General features: G+C 43.7%; 1 protein-coding gene across 2 annotated transcripts in view; it reads right to left on the bottom strand.

Annotated features, from left to right (window-relative positions):
• The window catches only part of ANO6 (anoctamin 6), a 201,320-nt gene extending 183,464 nt beyond the window's left edge, over window positions 1-17,856 (bottom strand). For both annotated transcript variants that reach the window (XM_039253292.1, XM_039253291.1), the window contains exon 1: window positions 17,448-17,856. In XM_039253292.1, the coding sequence (XP_039109223.1) occupies window positions 17,448-17,520 (73 nt within the window). In that variant the 5' untranslated portion in view covers window positions 17,521-17,856. The remainder of the gene's footprint in view (window positions 1-17,447) is intronic.
• Between the last annotated feature and the right edge of the window lie 956 nt (window positions 17,857-18,812).

Consider the following 18,812-nt stretch of genomic DNA (forward strand, 5'->3'; position numbering starts at 1 on the left):
CTCTCCCCCCTCCCCTCCCCCCTCCCACTCATGCATTCTCTTTCTCAAAAATAACAATCAAATAAAAAACTCCTGGGGAGACAGGCAGGCAATTATCAGGGTCTGCACGAGCACAGGCAGGTAGCACCCCCCAGGGAGTGGGGAGGACTCCACTTCCAGGGAAAGAGGGCAATTAGATGACACTTCTGAGTAAGACAGGACCTGAAAAATAAAAGACTTGCCCCTAAGCATGTTTCTGACATAGGGGTTTGGGCAACTGGGGAAAAAAAAGGGCAGGCCAAATAATCAAAATGGAAAAACAAACAGAAGGTTAATGCTGGACTGCTACAAAATGCTGAAGTTTAAAATCCTTCTTGCCTAGAGCCAGAATTGGTCGCAGAGACTGCTGTGTGGCTGAGCCAGGAGGTGGAAATCAAGGGGGGTGGGGAGTGGGGTCTGTTAAGGCTGGAATCCATGCAGAGGCTAAAAGCCTGCTTTAACCCAAGCCATGAAGATGACTAACAGTGGAAACCAGGCTCAAGAAACCATGAGTCATCCTTAAGGGAAACAACGTCAGAGTCAATAACTTCCCTGGGAACTTGGAGCACATGTGCTCGAACAAATATTTGGAATCTGATATCTTGTAGCAACGCTGAATTGCTCCTTCATTTTGCACAGGTCGCCCTCACTTTTCTGTTCTCAGAGCTCTTCAGTTACCAAATGAGACTAATAATATCTGTTTGGAATATTTTTACCAGCGAAAAACATCAGTAAGAGCTGACCTTTGGGAAAAACAAATGATTACACCTGAACTCCTTACATGGCAGCGAAGCATCCACAAAGAGTCCACTTTGGAATGGTATCACGCTCATCAGTAAAACTGTCAGTGGGCTAATGCTCAGACTGAATGTGCATTCTTGTGGCACAATCACAGCACGGCCATGAGAATCTGAATTTCTATAAAATGAGATATGAGTTACTCTTCCTCACACATTCTCTTCCAACTTAAGAAAACATTTGCTCATTTCCTATCATGGGCAAAGCATTGTGTGAACTGCTAAAGGAATTATAAAAATAACAAAGACCAAAAAATACTTGACATTAAAGTAAAGATAGAATTAAAAGGTTACGTATCATTAGGTTGCTACCTGTAAGAGATGTACTGCTTCACAATTTAATTCAGAATGTTTTTCCAGATATTCTTATCTATAAAATACACTGGAGTATGGCTGATTCCCACAACATGGATAAATCTCCAAAAGTTATATGGTAAGCGAGGCACATAGAAGACTACATTCTACAGGGTTCCATTACATGCAGGTGAAGAAGAGGCAAACCACTGTATTGTAGAAGTCATTCAGTGTTCACCTGGACAGGGGGAGGAAGGCAGGACTTGAAAGACCAAAGGAAGTGTCCTCTATCTTGTTGTGGGTGGTGATTATAAAAAATCTGTCAAAAGTTAGCAAACTGAACAGTTAACAATGCATTTTACTGCATGTAAAATATGCTTTTTAAGTGTTAAAAAAAAAATACCACGGGACTAAATAAACAGTAAGAACAGAGGGTTCAGGTGAAAGCATGGCTAATGGTAATACCTCTTCTACTTGATCTCAATGGCATTTATAAAGAAAATATTCCCAGTTTGGAAGGAATGAGAGGTAATGGCTAAAACAGTAAGCTTAATAATACAGTCACGTTGCCTGCTGGACTCCAGTCATGTATGAAAGATCCTAACGCACAGAAGAAACAGGATTTTTAAATAGTAAATGAAAATAACATTTGCATCCATTTCTTTCTACCCTAGCAACTGAAAACAAAACAAGTTTTCATTTGCATATTCCCTATTACTCCATTACCAGGGTACTTTGGCTATTTACAGAGAAGGACTTGTAGAGGGTGATTCTCTGGTATTAGGATTTCTCAAGAGGCAAAACCTTGAGGGGGCACACCAAGGTCCCTCCCTGTGGGGCTTCTCCACCCTCACAGAAATTCTGATTCATGTCTCAGGGACTTGGTTAGAACTCCCGGCCAAGGCCAGTCACTCTGAATGAGTCACATCCCTTAGCAAAGCAGGGCAGGATGGCTGGAGAACCAGTTCCTGGCTGAAAATCCAAGAAAGGTGCTCTTTGCTAGCTCCCTGCCCCATTCAAGTCAGGAGAGGAAAAGGCGGAGCATGGGGGGAAAAGATGTACCTGCGCCTTCTCGTTCCTCCTCCTCTGTCAACACTGCAGAGGGAAACTGCACAGAATCACTGCGGCCCAACATCTCTGCCCCTTCTTTTAACTTAAGGAAGGGAAAATAGTGTGCTAAATTGAGCGATAAAGGAAGAATTAAAGGAACTGGGAGTGACCTACCGAGTTTTGTGGCTTTCCGACCCAGTGCTAATAGTTTGGCCAATCTACCAAAAATAAAGGAGCACAGGACCAAACAGCAACAAAGCTACTTGCTCACTTTTGCAAGTGCACTAACAGCTATAGAAAATCAGGATAAACAGAGCTTCCTCAGGGAGCACTGCCCCGGCACAGCAGAACTGTAGTTGTGAGCCTGAAAACATTCATAGTGTTTTATACATTCATCTAATGTACATCTTGAGCCTTCTCATAGACCTACTTTCTAAAGATTCCAGTCTCAGGCCAAGCTATTTTTAGAGTTATGAGAATAACAGCTGCATGTGTCATCCTCTGGTGAGGGCCCATCCCCTTCTGCTGGCTTTAGAAACACCCAAGTCGTCTCCTCAGCTGTGCTATCCTGCTTGAGATTTTTTTCCCCCACCATCTTTAAATATAATTCACTGGTAATCTATCTACAAAATCATGTTTGTCTTCCCTGCCAGTCAGCCTACTCGTTGAGGGCAGAGGCCATTTCTGGCTTGTGTGTTGCTGAATTCCTAGCACAGAGCACAATGCCTGTCACGTGAACAGTGCTGAATAGACATTAGGTAAATGAATGGACTTCTACGTCCTTTTTGGGGCTTTATTCTACCACTTACTAGAAAACAAGTTTCATTAAAGATGGAATTCTATCTGGTTCTGTACCCTCTGACCTTAAATAGTACACGACCCATAGGAGGTCTTCAGTAAACATTTTCTGAATTAATAAAGATTGGGAGAAGAGATCAATCCAGTGCTCGGAGTTAAATGAAATCTCTATGCATGTGACGTTTTAAAAGAGCAATAGTTCTGATTTATGAAGGCCACTAGTAGCAAATTCCACAATCAGCCTTCAAAGGGATTTTTGTGTGTGTGCCAAATAACTTAGCCAAGATTGTGACTGAACTCTTCAAAATAAGTATCTTGGAGTATGAAACAAGCCACTAGCCACAGTTTAGGCAACTGTAACTCTCAGGAAAACCATGATTACCCCATTGCTCAACAGACATTTGCTGGGTTGCTCGCCCTTAGAGTAGATGACAAGGCCTGTTAGAAATGTTCACATCTCCCCTATGATTTGTAAGCTGCAATGTGCTCATTATAGAAGTACGCACCCCATGGGTACTATATACTATTTAAATTTAAATGGAAGAAGGAAATATGGGACGGTCTGGCAATCTTCTAGACGGAATATAGGTTGAAATCCATGGACAATAAGAACTGCAATTCTAAGTGCAGTAACCAAAAGATGAAATTTTAACTTTTATTGGAAAGTCACTTCTATGAACACTTAACTATAAAGCAAATCATTTTAACTCTTGTTGGGGATAAAAACAGCCTTCTTGGGGTGCCTGGGTGGCTCAGCTGGTTGAGCATCTCTCAATTTTGGCTCAGGTCATGATCTCAAGGTGTGGGATGGAGCCCCACATCGGCTCTGCACTGAGCGTGGAGCCTGCTGGAGATTCTCATTCGCTTGCTCTCCCCCTCCCTGATGCAGCCCCCCCCCCATTAGCTGCTCCCCGTGCTGGCACACTCACACTCTCTCAAATTTAAAAAAAAACACAAAAAAGTCTTCCTCATTTCATCTTGCTTTGGTCTACCCAGACGGAATGGGATAGCTAACTTTTTAGGGCTGGTGATGCCAGAAGGAGCCTGACAGGGTTTGAGTTCTAACAACTGGCCAGAGGCTGAATCAGTCCCAAACCTCACACGCACACACAAAGAAAATGCTATTCCATATACCTATGTTGCAAATTGGGCAGGGATTATTTTATATCACTGAACTCGAAACAATTCAAACCATAAAGTTCATGATTTGTGTGCTCTTGTCTTCAGTTTTATCATTTTGCTCTGTATCATTTATATTTAAACAGGTTTTATTTGACTTCAAACTTCCAAAAACAATTTTTTAATTAAGTTTATTTATTTTGAGAGAGAGAGAATATGTGAAGAGGGAGGAGCAGAGAGGGAGACCTAGAATCCGAAGCAGCTCCAGACTCTGAGCTGTCAGTGCAGAGCTGGACATGGGGCTTGAACCCACAGCCATGAGATCATGACCTGAGCTGAAGTTCAACACCCAACCAAGGCACCAAGCGGCCCCAAACTTTCTAATACTTAATGAGGAGAAATTTTAGCCCTGTGGGCAAATCAGACATTTTAGAATTTTTCCATTTAAAATAACTGAACATTCAAATGATAATATTACATATTTATTTTAAAACTGTATATTTTATTAAAGGTTTATCAAAATCTCACATGCTCAATATCAAGAACACTACTCTTTAGACTGTAATACAAGATAGTTTTTTTTTGTTTGTTTGTTTGTTTGTTTTTTTAAATTTTTATTTCTAGGAGAGAGAGACAGCTTGAGCAGGGGAGGATCAGAGAGAGAGGGAGTCACAGACTGAAACAGCCTCCAGGCTCTGAGCTGGCAGTCAGCACAGAGCCTGACGCGGGGCTCGAACCCACGAACCGCAAGATCATGACCTGAGCAAAAGTCGGACGCCTAACCGACTAAGCCACCCAGGCGCCCCTGTAATACAAGATAGTTTTAAAATCTTACTTTGCTAGATTAAGAAATGCTCGGGGTGCCTGGGTGGCTCAGTTGGTTAAGCGTCCGACTTCGGCTCAGGTCATGATCTCACGGTTCGTGGGTTCGAGCCCCACGTCAGGCTCTGTGCTGACAGCTTAGAGCTTGGAGCCTGCTTCCGATTCTGTGTCTCCATCTCTCTCTGACCCTCCCCTGCTCACGCGGTCTCTCCCTCTCTCAGAAGTAAATTTAAAAGAAAAAAAACATTTAAAAAATTTTAAAAAAAGAAATGCTCTTACTTTTTTTGTATTTTCTCTAGTGTAAAGACTATCAAAGTAGCATTTATATTTTACTATGAACCTTTATAGTATATTCTTTTACCTTTCTTACTAATATTATATATATTCCAAGAGATGATATACTTCTATTGTGACACGTATTACTGGAAAATCTAACTTGTTACACCAGTCATTTATACTATATTTCCCCATTTTGGGTTGTTTTTTAATGACTCTATTATTTGTTGGTTATTATGTGCCAGGAATTGTCCCTTGTCCTTTCACACATGGTATATTAATATATTTAATATAGTAAACCTCCTAACATTTCTCTAAAGTAAGTATCATTCCCCCTTCTATATTAACTTTACAACATTCTTCTGATCTGAAAACCAAGGCTTCAAAGTTATAAAAACCCATCCAAGGGTCAGTCTATCTACAAAGGCCTACGTTTCCAATCTACCACAGTCCTTCAATAATCAATATCTTTCAGGGAGCCTGGGTAGTTCAGTCAGTTAAACATCTGACTCTTGATTTCAGTTCATAATCTGTTTATGACAGTGTGGAGCCTGCTTGGGATTCTCTCTCTTTCTCCCCATCTCTCTACCCCTCCCCTGCTCACACTCTCTCTCTCTCTCTCAAAATAAATAAACTTTTAAAAACTCAATACATTTTTTATTAAAAAAAAAATCTTTCATCCATTTACTCAAGCAGTAAGAATTTACTGATCTCTTGCCATGTGCCCAGTACTATGCTGCTCAATGAGCCGACAGTTCTCAAGATGTTCATGGTTTCATGAAAAAGACAAAAACGGGGGCGTCTGGGTGGTTCAGTCGGTTAAGTGTCCAATTCTTGGTTTCAGCTCAGGTCATAGTCTTGCAGTGTGTGAGTTCAAGCCCCACATTAGGCTCTGAGCTGATAGCGTGAAGCCTGCTTAGGATTCTCTGTCTCCCTCTCTCTGCCCCTCCACCACTTGCTCTCCATCTCTCTCTCAAAATAAATAATAAACATTAAAAAAAAAAAAGACAAATACAATGAACTATGCAAATAGAAGGTGCAGCCTTGGGAGAAAGGTAAAACCTCTAGTGAAAAACAAGAGAGGTAAACCTGGCTTGAGATACAGGTAAAAACAGCTACCCATAATATTAACATCATTAGCTTCTAATTATGAAGGGTTCTCAGTGTGTCAAGTACCACAATTCTACAAAGTAAGATTTTCTTAATTATGTCATTATTGACGTAGTCACCCTCGAAGTCAGTTCTAACAGTAGCTCCACTGTACAGATGAGGGGAATGTTATGTTAATCACTCGAGGTCACACAGCTAGTGAATGTCTGGGCTAGAATTTAAATCACATCTGTCTAAAACTGAAGTGTAAGTGGTAGGGGTCTTTATCTCTGTGCAGAGCCAAGCCCATCGGTCTGATGGGAACACTGGGCCAGAGGTGGAACACAAGACTCTGACTCTGAGGAGAAGGACAGGCAAATGAGGAGCAGGAAGAGGAGCCAATGGAAGATAAATAAAAGAAACACAGGCCAGCAGAGAGACCCATTTCTTCCTCACCACAGACAGCCACAGTGCAAGATGCTAGTCCACAGCCTCAACCAAAGTAAGTTAATCTACAACAGATGGAAGAAATTATCCTTCAACATAGAGAAGAGCCCTCCTTTTCTTTTAAGCTCCAGTATAATTACCTCTAATCAAATTCAGGTCTTCACCTGCAAATCCAGACCTCATGAAAAGACCACTTTCAGGGCGCCTGGGTGGCTCAGTTGGTTAAGCATCGGATTTCAGCTCAGATCATGATCTCACGGTTCATGAACTTGAGCCCCATATCGGGCTCTGTGCGGACAGCTCAGAGCCTGGAGCCTGCTTTGGATTCTGTGTCTCCCTGCCCCTCCCCCTTCTCAAAAATAAATAAACATTACAAAAAATTTTTTAATTTAAAAAGAAAAGAACACTTTCACCTGATCCCTAATACCTAGACTAATCCAGGGCTTTGGGGAAAGAGGGTGGATCCCTCAGACAGAGGAACAAAGGGCCAGGTCTCTCTCCTTCCCCTTCAAACCCACATGGATGTAGATTCCCAAGGCATCCTCAAAACCGTCAGAGAGTGGGGTTTGGGTGTGCTGGAATAACAAGGTGGCTGAGAAGGTCCTCTCTCAGAGACACAAGGTCATTTCCAATTCTGAAGACATTTAGAAAATGAGGGGCCCAAAGTGACTCCCTGCATATACAATGATTGAGAACTGGGGTGCGGGTGACAGGAAGGCTGTAAAGTCACATTTTTAAAAAATGTTTCTTTTGAACTTGGGATGGAGGGGAGAAAGAGAATGAGCAGGGTAGAGAAGGAGAGAATCTCCACACTGTCAGCACACAGCCCAACATGGGGCTCAATCACACAAACTGTGAGATCATGACGTTGCTGAAATCAAGACTCAGATGCTCAAACTACTGAGCCACCCTGGCGCCCCATGCCAAATGGGCTTTTAACATAAGGTCAACAACCATGGCCACTATGTGCCACATGACCACCCTCCCTTCACTGAATGGAGAACATCTCTGAACGATCTTCCATGTTTCCACATTTCAGTAGTAATAAAGGAATCATGGTGAATCCTGACCACTGAGAATCTCATCACTCATCTTCCTCTCCTCTGCTCTACAACATTCAATTGGTAATAAAAGGTATTTACTTCTTACTTAAATGTCTCCTTCCTCACTTCTTGCACATACAATTATCTGGTGACACGTGGAAGCACATACTTGGGCTAGAACTGCCTGACAGCAATTGAAAGAATGCGATAAACTACAGGTGCTCCTGATGGAAAAACAATTCCTAAATTTATGAACCATTCATTGGGAGCCTGCTAAGTATCAGCTGTTATGGGGGTTTTTTTTGCCAAGATTCCGAGAGAATTTGGAGAACGCGGTCAGTCTATCTGAAGATCTGGGAGAGGAAAACACACACAATAATTATCTCTTTGTAGAACCCACATGCTATTCTTCAACTCCTTTATCTTTAAACACATGTGTCTGCAGCACAGCCACGGTCATGATCATCCTTAACCTGAAACTTGGTGGGCATTTCCTGCGCACATAATGTGACACAATCAACACAGAACAGACAGCAGTGTTTATGAGGAAAGGACTTGAAGACCTCTGGGGTTCAGGGTAGCTATTTCTTACACTGAAATGAAATGAAACGAGAACAGAATAAAATGTGAGATCTTAAAAAAAAATTAAAAGAGTAGCCATTTCCATGACTGGTTTTAAAAACATGAATTCATCAGGACAGTGACACTATAAGTGCCACTCATGGAATGTGAGTGACTTGCCCTGCACCCAGCACCGTGCATATACCTGGCATCCTCCTAGCAACCCCATGGGGCTGAAGAAACAGGCTCAGAAAAGCCAAGAAACTTGCCTCAGGTGACAGATTCTAGGTGGCAAAGCCAACCACAAACTCCTCTGACTGCCAGCCCTTCCTTTCCCACTCCCCATCTCCCTGCTCCTGGTCTCTCAACTCTGCATCAACAAAGTCTTCACAAACTCTTCCTCCCTCCCCCCTGCTCTTCAGGGAATCACTTTCCACCCTCTCTCTTTAAAATCTCCTAATTTTCCTAGGTACCATCTACGGATCAATGAATTTATGCTGCTTCTTCATTATCTGTATCACTTAGAAACAATAGTGGGTTTTGTTGGTTGGTTTTTCTTTTTTTACTAAGAGGATCAGGGCACCTGGGTGGCTGGGTCAGTTAAGCATCCAACTTTGGCTCGGGTCATGATCTCATAGTTCATGGGTTTCAGCTCCACTCGGGCTCTGTGCTGACAGAGCCTGGAGCCTGCTTCAGATTCAGTCTCCCTCTCTCTCTGCTCCTTCCCTGCTTGTACTTTCTCTCTCCCTCTCTCAAAGGAAACATTAAAAAAATTTTTTTTCTTAAAAGAAAGAGGCTCTTATCTTTTACACAAATTAAGCAACCACAATTTATTTAAGAAGTAAAAGTGTAAAGAAATAGAAAGATACAACAAATAAAAGTGTTGTATAATATACCTATCATATATATAAACAAACTTATAAAATAAGATTAAAGTTCTCAGTTTTATGTCAGGTGGGTATATAAATTTTGTTTAAAATTTAGTTTTCTTAAAAGCCAAGCACAAATCAGAGAAAAAAACATGCCTAAGGTTGTGTCTATGTGATGTCGCAAGAAAAATTTAGCTATCATTTTGTCTGTGCCAAGCCACAGACAAATATCTAGATAGAATGTCTGGAGAAATCATCATAAATTCAATTATACAAACACAAACTCAGTTTATATAAAACAAGCTTTATAAACAAGCCTATAATTTGCATAACTGTCCTTTGCAAAAGAACATCTATTTGCACGCCTGACCTATGGCTAAAGTTCTGCCAAAGTTAAAATTAAAATTATAAAAAAGATGATTTTAAAGATTTGTATCCTCTTCCCTCCAATTTCAAGTATTTGTATTTTTAAATAATGTGGCAACAGTAGAGTTTCAATGTCCTAGATTAAAAGCATTAAATATAAAAACAACATCTGGGTTTCACAAAAGAATATATTTTCTTTCATCCGTATTTTTAGCTACTGAATAAATCCCTGCAGCTAGCTCTCCCATCAGCCTTCAGACGTGGCCAGGGCAGTATCGGACACCATGACAGAGAAAGTCGCCTATCAACCCTTCACCTTGTCTTCTATGCGAACGTCCCAGCTGATATTTTGGCTGAGGAGCGTGTGAACTGCTCTTTGGTGCACATCCACAATATTCTATTGTTGACATTTGCATCTAGTATTCCTCAACTAGGCTGCTTCTTGGGATGGAGTCTAATTTTAGTTGCAATATTATAAAGCAAGGCAAAGCTAAAGGAGGAGCGGTAATAACAATGATAATGACAAGACAATCACTTGATTGTATTAAATTTTCACGATCTCTGTCTTTACAGGAGGGACCAGTCAAGAAGTACATTTCCTTGGCTGAAAGTAATTGGAAGTGATGTTTTTCTGTTTTAAAACTGGTGATTTTCCCACAAACCCAAGCCTGACTATGATGTGTCAAAAGTAGATCAGGCTGGGGTGCCGAGGTGGCTCAGTGGGTTGAGTGGCCCACTCGAGAGCTCAGCTCAGGTCATGATTCAACATCCATGAGTTTGAGCTCATAGCCCGGAGCCTGCTTTGGATCCTCTGTCTCCCTCTCTCTGCCCCTCCCCTGCGCATACACACAAGCTCTTTCTTTTTCTCTCTCAAAAATAAATGCTAAAAAAAAGCAAGTCAAGCTTTAATCTATAGCATACAAAGCTTCCATTAAAACCTTAAAACTGGGGCGCCTGGGTGGCTTAGTCGGTTAAGCGTCCGACTTTCGCTTAGGTCGTGATCTCGCGGTTCGTGGGTTTGAGCCCCGCGTCGGGCTCTGTGCTGACTGCCAGCTCAGAGCCTGGAGCCTGCTTCGGATTCTGTGTCTCCCTCTCTCTCTGACCCTCCCCTGCTCGCCTCTCTCTCTCTCCTAGAAATAAATAAAACATTAAAAAAAAAAACAACAAAAAAAACCCTAAAACCAATCGCTTAGCAAATGTTTGTTGCGTATCTACTATGAGAAAAGCATTGTGATATGCAGGCTGTGAAGTACAAAGGTGAGTAAGATAGCACATCTCCCTCTAAGACTATATAAGCTTCTCCTTCAGATGTATTACTGAATCAGCTAGAATACAAAACACAAACTGATAAGCAGGATAACAGAAGAAAACCCCAATTATTAGCTAGAGTGGCATTATTAAAACGATATCATTTTAACCTAACCTGCTACAAATACCACTTTGAAAGTTTAAAACCAACCTCTAACTTAAAGCTAGATTATGAGATTCTGAAGAATGTATTATAATCTCCCTTCAACAAGGTCATAATTTAAATAGTATCTGGCAGAAACCTTCACAAGAGCATCTGATCTATATTTACTGGTTTCCAAAAGGAAAAAAAAAGCACGGCAATCAACGTAAGTGACTACTGAAGAAAGAAAGGGGTGTCATGTGGAACTCAGAGCTATGTTTGTGTCAGGTGTAAAGAACAATGGGAATTATAAAAGGAGATGAGAAGCCTTTTGGAAACTAATTCTTGGGACTTGAAAGTTAGAACGCGTAAGATAAACTGTGACTAAGGACTTGAAACTAACAGGTTTATGCAACCACAAGAAAAAGGGCAAAACTATACTTGAAGAGAAAAGCTGTAAGGATAATTTGCTTTGTTTTGTTTTTTAACTACCATTCTCCTGGGAGAGAATATATCTCTGATCCCCTTGCCATAGCAAATAAGGCAAAGGTAGCACCAAACTTTATTTCGTAACAAATCACATTTAAGAGTGCTTGAGCCACGCTGTCCTCGCCCGAGCCCCTTATCTATTTCTCATCCCTCCCAGGGCTGGTTCAGGCACCGTTTCTGGAGTCCCCTCAGCAAGAAGTCATGCTCTCTCCTTGGTACCATCACTGCTCCGGTACACATTTTGATTACAGCCTTAATCACAGACTTCCTGCAATTATCTATCCATGTCTCTGCCTCCTGAGATAGTGAGGTCAAGGACCTAGGAACCGGGCAGTGTAGGTGCAATCAACATTGTTGTAACAAGTAACAGGAAATCTCAAAGTGCCATGGAGGAGAATTCTACTGGGACCATAAAACCACTAAGTATAATGTTAATCAAATTATTTAAAAAGAGCAATTCTCTTAATTCTTTCAGGAATGCTTGGCTTGGCTTCTACTGAGCAGCAAGCACCATCCTCGGCATGAGGGACAAAGGAACACAAAACACACAAGACACCTGCCATTAGGGAGCTTATGATATGTTAGAGGAGGGTGAGGAAGAGAATTTTTTTTAATAATAGCAATGAATGTCTACAATGTTTGGGATATTTTGCATGATCTCTAGAAGGCTCAGATGACCTACTTCCAGTGCCCAAGATATTTACACTCTAGTTGTGGGGATAAACAGAACGAACAACAAAGACAAAATACAAAGTGAATGCTAATTGTGTAGTACACAAAAATAAGGGGGTCTGACAATTTATTAGAGGGCACTCTGGACAATGAGGATCAGTAATTTAAGGATCAGTAAACCCAGTTTTCTGAGTTTGTGACAGGCTCCGAAGGAGAGGGAGCCCCTGAAAAACAGGGGAGGTTAAGTCTGGTATTACCAAAGAAAGGAAATGGTCTGAGCCAAAGCAGAGGGAAAAGTGTAGACCTGTTGGAAGAATAGAAGTTTCCCCTCCTGCACACCAACCACCACTTTCAATCACTCAGCTCAAGTCCAAGAGCCCCACTGTTTCTGGAAGCCATGGGTCTCTGACGCCTCAGAGATGTGTCGCCTCTTTCCTAAACTCTCAGACCACTCCTCTTTATTCCCATGGCCACTGCAGGCATTTCCAAACCTGACTGCTAGAAAGCCTTACCTCTACCATCTCCCCTCTCCAATCCCATTTTCCACCATGCTGCCGCCAGGGAGAGATCTTTCCTAAGGCAAATTTGATCCCCTCACTCCTTTCCTTAAACTCTTTCATGAGCTCCAAATCCTAAATCCTTAAAACATAGGGACGATTCTTCACGGTGTGGCCCCTGCCCCCTCCCGCCACAGGGGACTCCACGGAACTCCAGACCCTCCTTCTGCTATGCCACTGCACCTGCCTGGGCTTCGGGGCCCAGCCCAGCAATCTCCTCTGTGAAACTCTCTCCCATTATCCTTCCACAGCTGTGTACGTACCTCAATAATGGCACGTACCGCACGTGGCTGGGGCCATCGAACCCCCTTCTCCACAGCCAAGGGGTGCAACACTCATTTTGAGTTTCCCAACACCCAGCCCAGCACCTAATCCTGGACCTAGCACAGAAGGGTTGCTCAGTTAATATTGATAAAGCAAAACTGGGCTAGGACCAGATTTGCAGGTGATTAAACAAACTTTACAGTGAAGGGAAATTGTCAGGAAGCCTCTGTAAAAATGTGACAGCGAAAATGGAGCCAATAAAGACACTGGAGACATACAGCTGGACCATCATTACTCAGAGGTAACGGGCTTCTGCCCACAACCCCCCAAACCAACGACATGACCATCAGCTGTGGGGATCAGAAGAGTAAACTCTTCAATAAGCAGACTCAGATCCCAAAGAAACCAGCCAGGCATCTAAACAAAACCTTTTTACCTGACCTAGGTGACTTATTCCTGAGAACACTTTCTCTCAGTGAAGTGTGAACCATAGAAACGCAAAAAACAAAAACAAACCAACAACCCCCCCTCCCCCGCCACACACACACACACACACACACACACACACACAATAAAACAGCACACAAAATATCTACATTTGGCTTTAAAAGATTTTTCTGTCACTTTCTACATGAACAGGAGAAAATGTTGCATTTCATTCGGATTAAAGGTGGGAAGGAGGGAGAAAGGCAGCCAACAGTTCTCCTCTGCACACCAGGTACTCAAAACCTGCCTTGCCATGTGACCTCACCAGCATCAGTGCAATAAAGGCTAAAAGTCACATACTTCCTGCCACTACTGCCCAGGGATCACATCTGCATTCGGTGGCTGGAGCTGATTTAGAAAATAAGTGGTCTTTTGCAAAAATGCTCTCATACCAACAGGCTGCCTCCTTTACAAACCTTTGGGCCTAATTTCTGGTGGCAATGAGTTAAGCAAACATGGAAAAGGTGCTCATAATAACATTTGCCATCTTTTGACTGTCTAGACAGGTTGATGTCAAACAAGGAGGTAATTCTTACACTTAAAGCACTGGACAGTGCTTTAAAGGTAAGCAGAAACCCACTGGTCGGGGCGGGGGGTAGGCTGTAAGTCCCAGTCCACTACAGGGAACACTTCCATATATGTATGTAAAACATTTATATGATACACTCAGGGACCATATCTAGCTTTAAAAGATCTTCTTTGTGTCCATGTAAATTAGCCGATGATAGATGTTTTACTAAGGAACTATGTCAAAACTAACTCTACTGCTCTGAATTATAAAGTTAATATTGATAGAGGGATTACATAGAAATCTTCAGTACCTGAGTGGATTTTAAATTATACAACTATCAGTAAGGACAATCAAATACTAGGAGAAAGATGTCAACGGCTTAACCACAATTCTGCAGATAAAACTAGAGGCACAAGTTAAAATTATAATCTTCATTTCATCAGAACCTCCTCTCCCATAGTTGAAAATTACAATTATTTTGTAAAAGGCTATATACCATCAGCTTACTTCTGCTAACCCTTAAAAAGACTTACCTATTTTACAATGTCATAAACTTTCTATTGACACGGTAAACATTTCCCCTTGATATAAAATCACTGCAATCCACATTGAATTTGTATAATAAAGAAAAACTGTGGAGACCTACTTAAATGATATTTGTTGCCTGACATAAAGTAATGTTGAAATACCTCCTGTAAACAGTAAAGTAACAATATCAGTAGCCCATAAAGGGAAGAGTGATAGAAGGATAGAGATAATTAACTCTTAAATATTTTTTTAAAAAATTTTTTAATGTTTATTTCTTTTGAGAGAGAGAGAGACAGACAGACAGAGCATGAGCAGGGGAGGGGCAGAGAGAGAGGGAGACACGGAATCGAAAGCAGGCTTCAGGCTCTGAGCCGCCAGCACAGAGCCCGCAGCGGGGCTCGAACCCACAAACTGTGAAATCATGACCTGAGTTGAAGTCGGATGCCGAACTGACTGAGCCACTCAGGCACCCCAAGACATTTAACTTTTTAAAATATATTTACCGTCTGACTTGGTAAGAACCAGCATAAATTCCATCTGTAATTAAAGAAATAAAAAGATCCAGGACACTTGCTTGACTCACTGGTTCAATGTCAGACTCTTGATTTTTGGCTCAGGTCATGATCTCATGATTCGTGGGGTCAAGCCTTAAGTTGAGCTCTGAGCTGACAGGTTGGAGCCTGCTTGGGATTCTCGGTCTCCTTCTCTCTCTCACCCACCCTTTCTCATGTGCTCTCCCTTTTTCTCTCTCTCTCTCAAAAGAAATAAACTTAAAATAAATAAATAAATAAATAAATCCCATTACCACACACTTAAGATATATTTTATGATGCCTCATCTGGTAAACACAGACAAGACCAAAGTCATTTTCTCTGAACTGAGATCTGTTGATGGCACAGTGGAAAAAACAAAGCTCAGAGCCTCTTGCTTATTTCAGTTAACATTTGGGTTTTTAACCTTATTTATTTACAAGTCAGTATAAACAGTGATACCTCACCATAACAGACAAGTGTATTTTCCTATAAAATGAACTGTGCTAGTTCATTGTTAGTGCTAGTCTACTGTAACTTTTTAAAGTCTGCTCCTATATTTTTTATGTAACTATGATTTACCAGTAAAGCCTGTTAAATAGTAGCATTATATACTATCTGACAAAGGAGTGACCAGGTGGAAAAGGGATTAATCCACATAGGTCTTGCAAGTCAGAACACCTGGTTTTGAAACTTTACTAGCTATGAGAAGAGCTAGGCGGATCAACCTGTGAGCTTCAGCTTTCTAATAAAAAGCAGTACTACTGGCTCCCTCCATCTAATAAATTGTTCTCAAATGAATGAAAGGTAAAGCTAAATCGTGGCGCATAAGCCCCTCTATTCAACTTGTTTCTTCTTAACAAGGAAATTATCAATGTCTCTTGATTTAAGTGAGCAGTACCTATAATAGCCAAGATATGAAAACAACTTAATGATCTATAGATGAATGGATAAAGATATGATGGTGTGTGTGTACACGCGCACATATACATATAATAACCACCACCAGCACCCTCCTCAACCTTCTCACCCTGGCATATGGGCAATGGAATATTATTCAACCACGGGAAAGAAGAAAATCCTGCCATTTGGGACATCACAGATGGAACTTCAGGGCAATATGCTAAGTGAAATAAGTCTGAGAAAGGCAAATACTTATAGGTGAAAATGGGGGACAGGAGGAGATGTTCCTCGAAAGGCACAATCTTCCCGCAGTTAAGACAGTTCTGGGGATCAAAGGTACAGCACAGTGGGTATAATTAACACTGCATCACGTACTTGAAAGTTGCTGAGAGTGGACCTTAAGCCTCGCCACAAAAAGGAAACGCTAACGTTGTGAGCTGATGGGGGGACTGGTTAAAGCCATAGTGGTAATCATTTTGCAACATGTATCAACTCAACATGTTGTACACTTTAAACTTGCACAATATTCTATGTAAACTGTAGCTCAATAGAGCTGGGAAAAAATGATAAAGAAAAACCTAGCATTAAGTTACTTCTAAAGTTATTACAGAAGAAGAGGACTTCAGGACATGAGCAGGAACTGTTAACGCTTTAAACTGATTTGGCGTGCAGGAAACAGACTCGGAGTCGCTGAACAGACCAGCACAGTAATTTAATTGCCAATCTTCTGGAGAGACACAATATGTCATCATTCCCTGACAACGATTTTCTCTTGGCTCCTCCAAGTTCTCCCTTTCCCCACCTCCTCCCATCCCTTTTGTTTGTTGCTGTAGTTGTTTCACTCTTAAAACAGCTCTCCCTTCGTTCCGTCTACAACTTCTAAACATTTTTAACTCTAGAAATGATACACCCCAGGCTTGCCCCACCCAACCGCTCCCTACCCCGCCAAGCGCCAAAGGCCTTCTGGACTTGCAGGAAATGTCCAGAGGTAGACCCCCCACCCCCACGCCCGGCCAAGGGCTTCTTCCTCCAATCACTTCCTCGAGGGCTCTGCGGCTGAAAAAAGGATCCCGAGCTGCCACCAGCGGCCACAAATCAGTTACCGAGGCGCCCCACCCTCCCCCTCCCCCCGAGAGCCTCCTTGCTTTCACTTTAGAGCGGATGCAGGTGGGTCACACCCCTGCTCTCCGAACCGGGGCCGGATCCCCGGTGCAGGTTCGGGACGGAGGAAATGACCCGAAAGTTGCCGCTCCGGAGTCCAGACTTGCCCGTCTGCAGCATGAGTGCCCTGCCGCTGCGTCCGCGGCCCGCCCAGGCACTCCTGCCGGGGGCCCGTGCGCGCCCCGCGCCTCGCCGGCCTCCACCGGGCGCCGGCCCGCGGGCAGCCGAGTCTCGAGGCGGCCGCAATGCGGCCCCGGGACGGCGGCGCGGGCTCCCTCCTTCCCGGCGCGCGCGCTCCTCCGAGCCGCCGAGGGTCCCCCGCACGCCGCCCCCGCGCAGAGCGCAGCGCCCGCGCGCGGTCCCCAACTTCTTCCGGCCCCGGCCCACGCCGGGGAACCCCAGCTCACCGATATCCCCGTCGTCGTCGTCCTCCTCCTCCGGATCCATTTCTAGCAGAATGTCTCTGGTCATCATTTGCATGGCTCCCCCAGAAGGCGGCTCCGAACTTGGCGCGAAGTTGAGGGGCCGCCGGGTTCCGGAACGCCGCGGCTCTGGCGCGGCCCTGCGTCCCGGCGAGGACCGCGGGGCGCGTCTGGCTGCCGGCTCAGGGCCCGCAGTGCCCTGCCCGCGCTGCTGGAAGCCAGCCGAGGCAGCCGCCGACCCGAGCCCTGCGCCCCAGACGCACCACCAGCCGGCCGAGCGGGGCCCGGCCACTGAGCATGCCCAGTGAAAGAGCCCGGGCTCGCTGCGGAATGATTAAACTTCCCCAGGGTTTATTAGGCTCTCAGAAGGAAGTCGGGACGCGAAAAGGAGTAGTCGGCGTTCGCGTTCTGCCCGCGGGTGACCTCGGGGGGGGGGGGGGGGGGGGGGGGGGGGGGGGGCGCGCGAGGGTGGGAGTGGACAGGGTTCCCCGAACGTTGCCTGCAAACCAGGCGGCTTTCTGTTCTAAGGTCGTATATGGACACATATGGGCTTGCTTTCTTTGACGTGGGTTACTGCCTCTGCAGTCCACACCGCTACAGCTCAGGTGAAGAACCCTGAAGACAGCACGCCAGAACGGGGTTTATCGGCTCGGTGGAGCCAATGGAGGATCTTAAAGCATCCATTACTCTGCCTCCAAAGTGAGGGAATGTGTATTCTATGGGGGGAAAGGGAGATGGAGATTACAGAGGAAAGAGGCAAACTCGCAGATTATAAGCAACAGAAGAAAAAAGACAAAGAGAGAGATCTAAAGAAACGTGTTTACAAAAGGCAGGAAGATTTCCGCATAAAGAGAGGTTAGGAGGCGAGAGAAGCGCCCCTTCCCCCGCCCGCAGCAGCACACAAAGGGAGTGATCGCAAGCCGATCACCCTGCAGCCCATTAGGACCAGGAGAGCTTGGGGGCGCCTGGGTGGCTTAGTCGGTTAAGCGTCCGACTTTCGCTTAGGTCATGATCTCGCGGTTCGTGGGTTCGAGCCCCGCGTCGGGCTCTGTGCTGACTGCCAGCTCAGAGCCTGGAGCCTCTTTCGGTCTGTGTCTCCCTCTCTCTCTGACCCTCCCCTGCTCACTCTCTCTCTCTCGAAATAAATAAAAAAAAAAAACTTAAAAAAACTTAAAAAAAAAAAAAAAAAAAGGACCAGGAGAGCTTGCTCCTCCGTATCAAAAATGCAGAAGAGGCCAAAGAAGTCGACAGTGGTTAGATGTAAACTCGACTATAATGCAGGGGGTGAAACTATCATAACCAGAGGAAACAAAGAGAGAACTCAAATAAAATTGAGGCAGAATAGAAGAA

This window comes from Hyaena hyaena, unplaced genomic scaffold (genome assembly GCF_003009895.1).
Source record: "Hyaena hyaena isolate Hyena2069 unplaced genomic scaffold, ASM300989v1 scaffold_445, whole genome shotgun sequence".
Classification (NCBI taxonomy): Eukaryota; Metazoa; Chordata; class Mammalia; order Carnivora; family Hyaenidae; genus Hyaena; species Hyaena hyaena.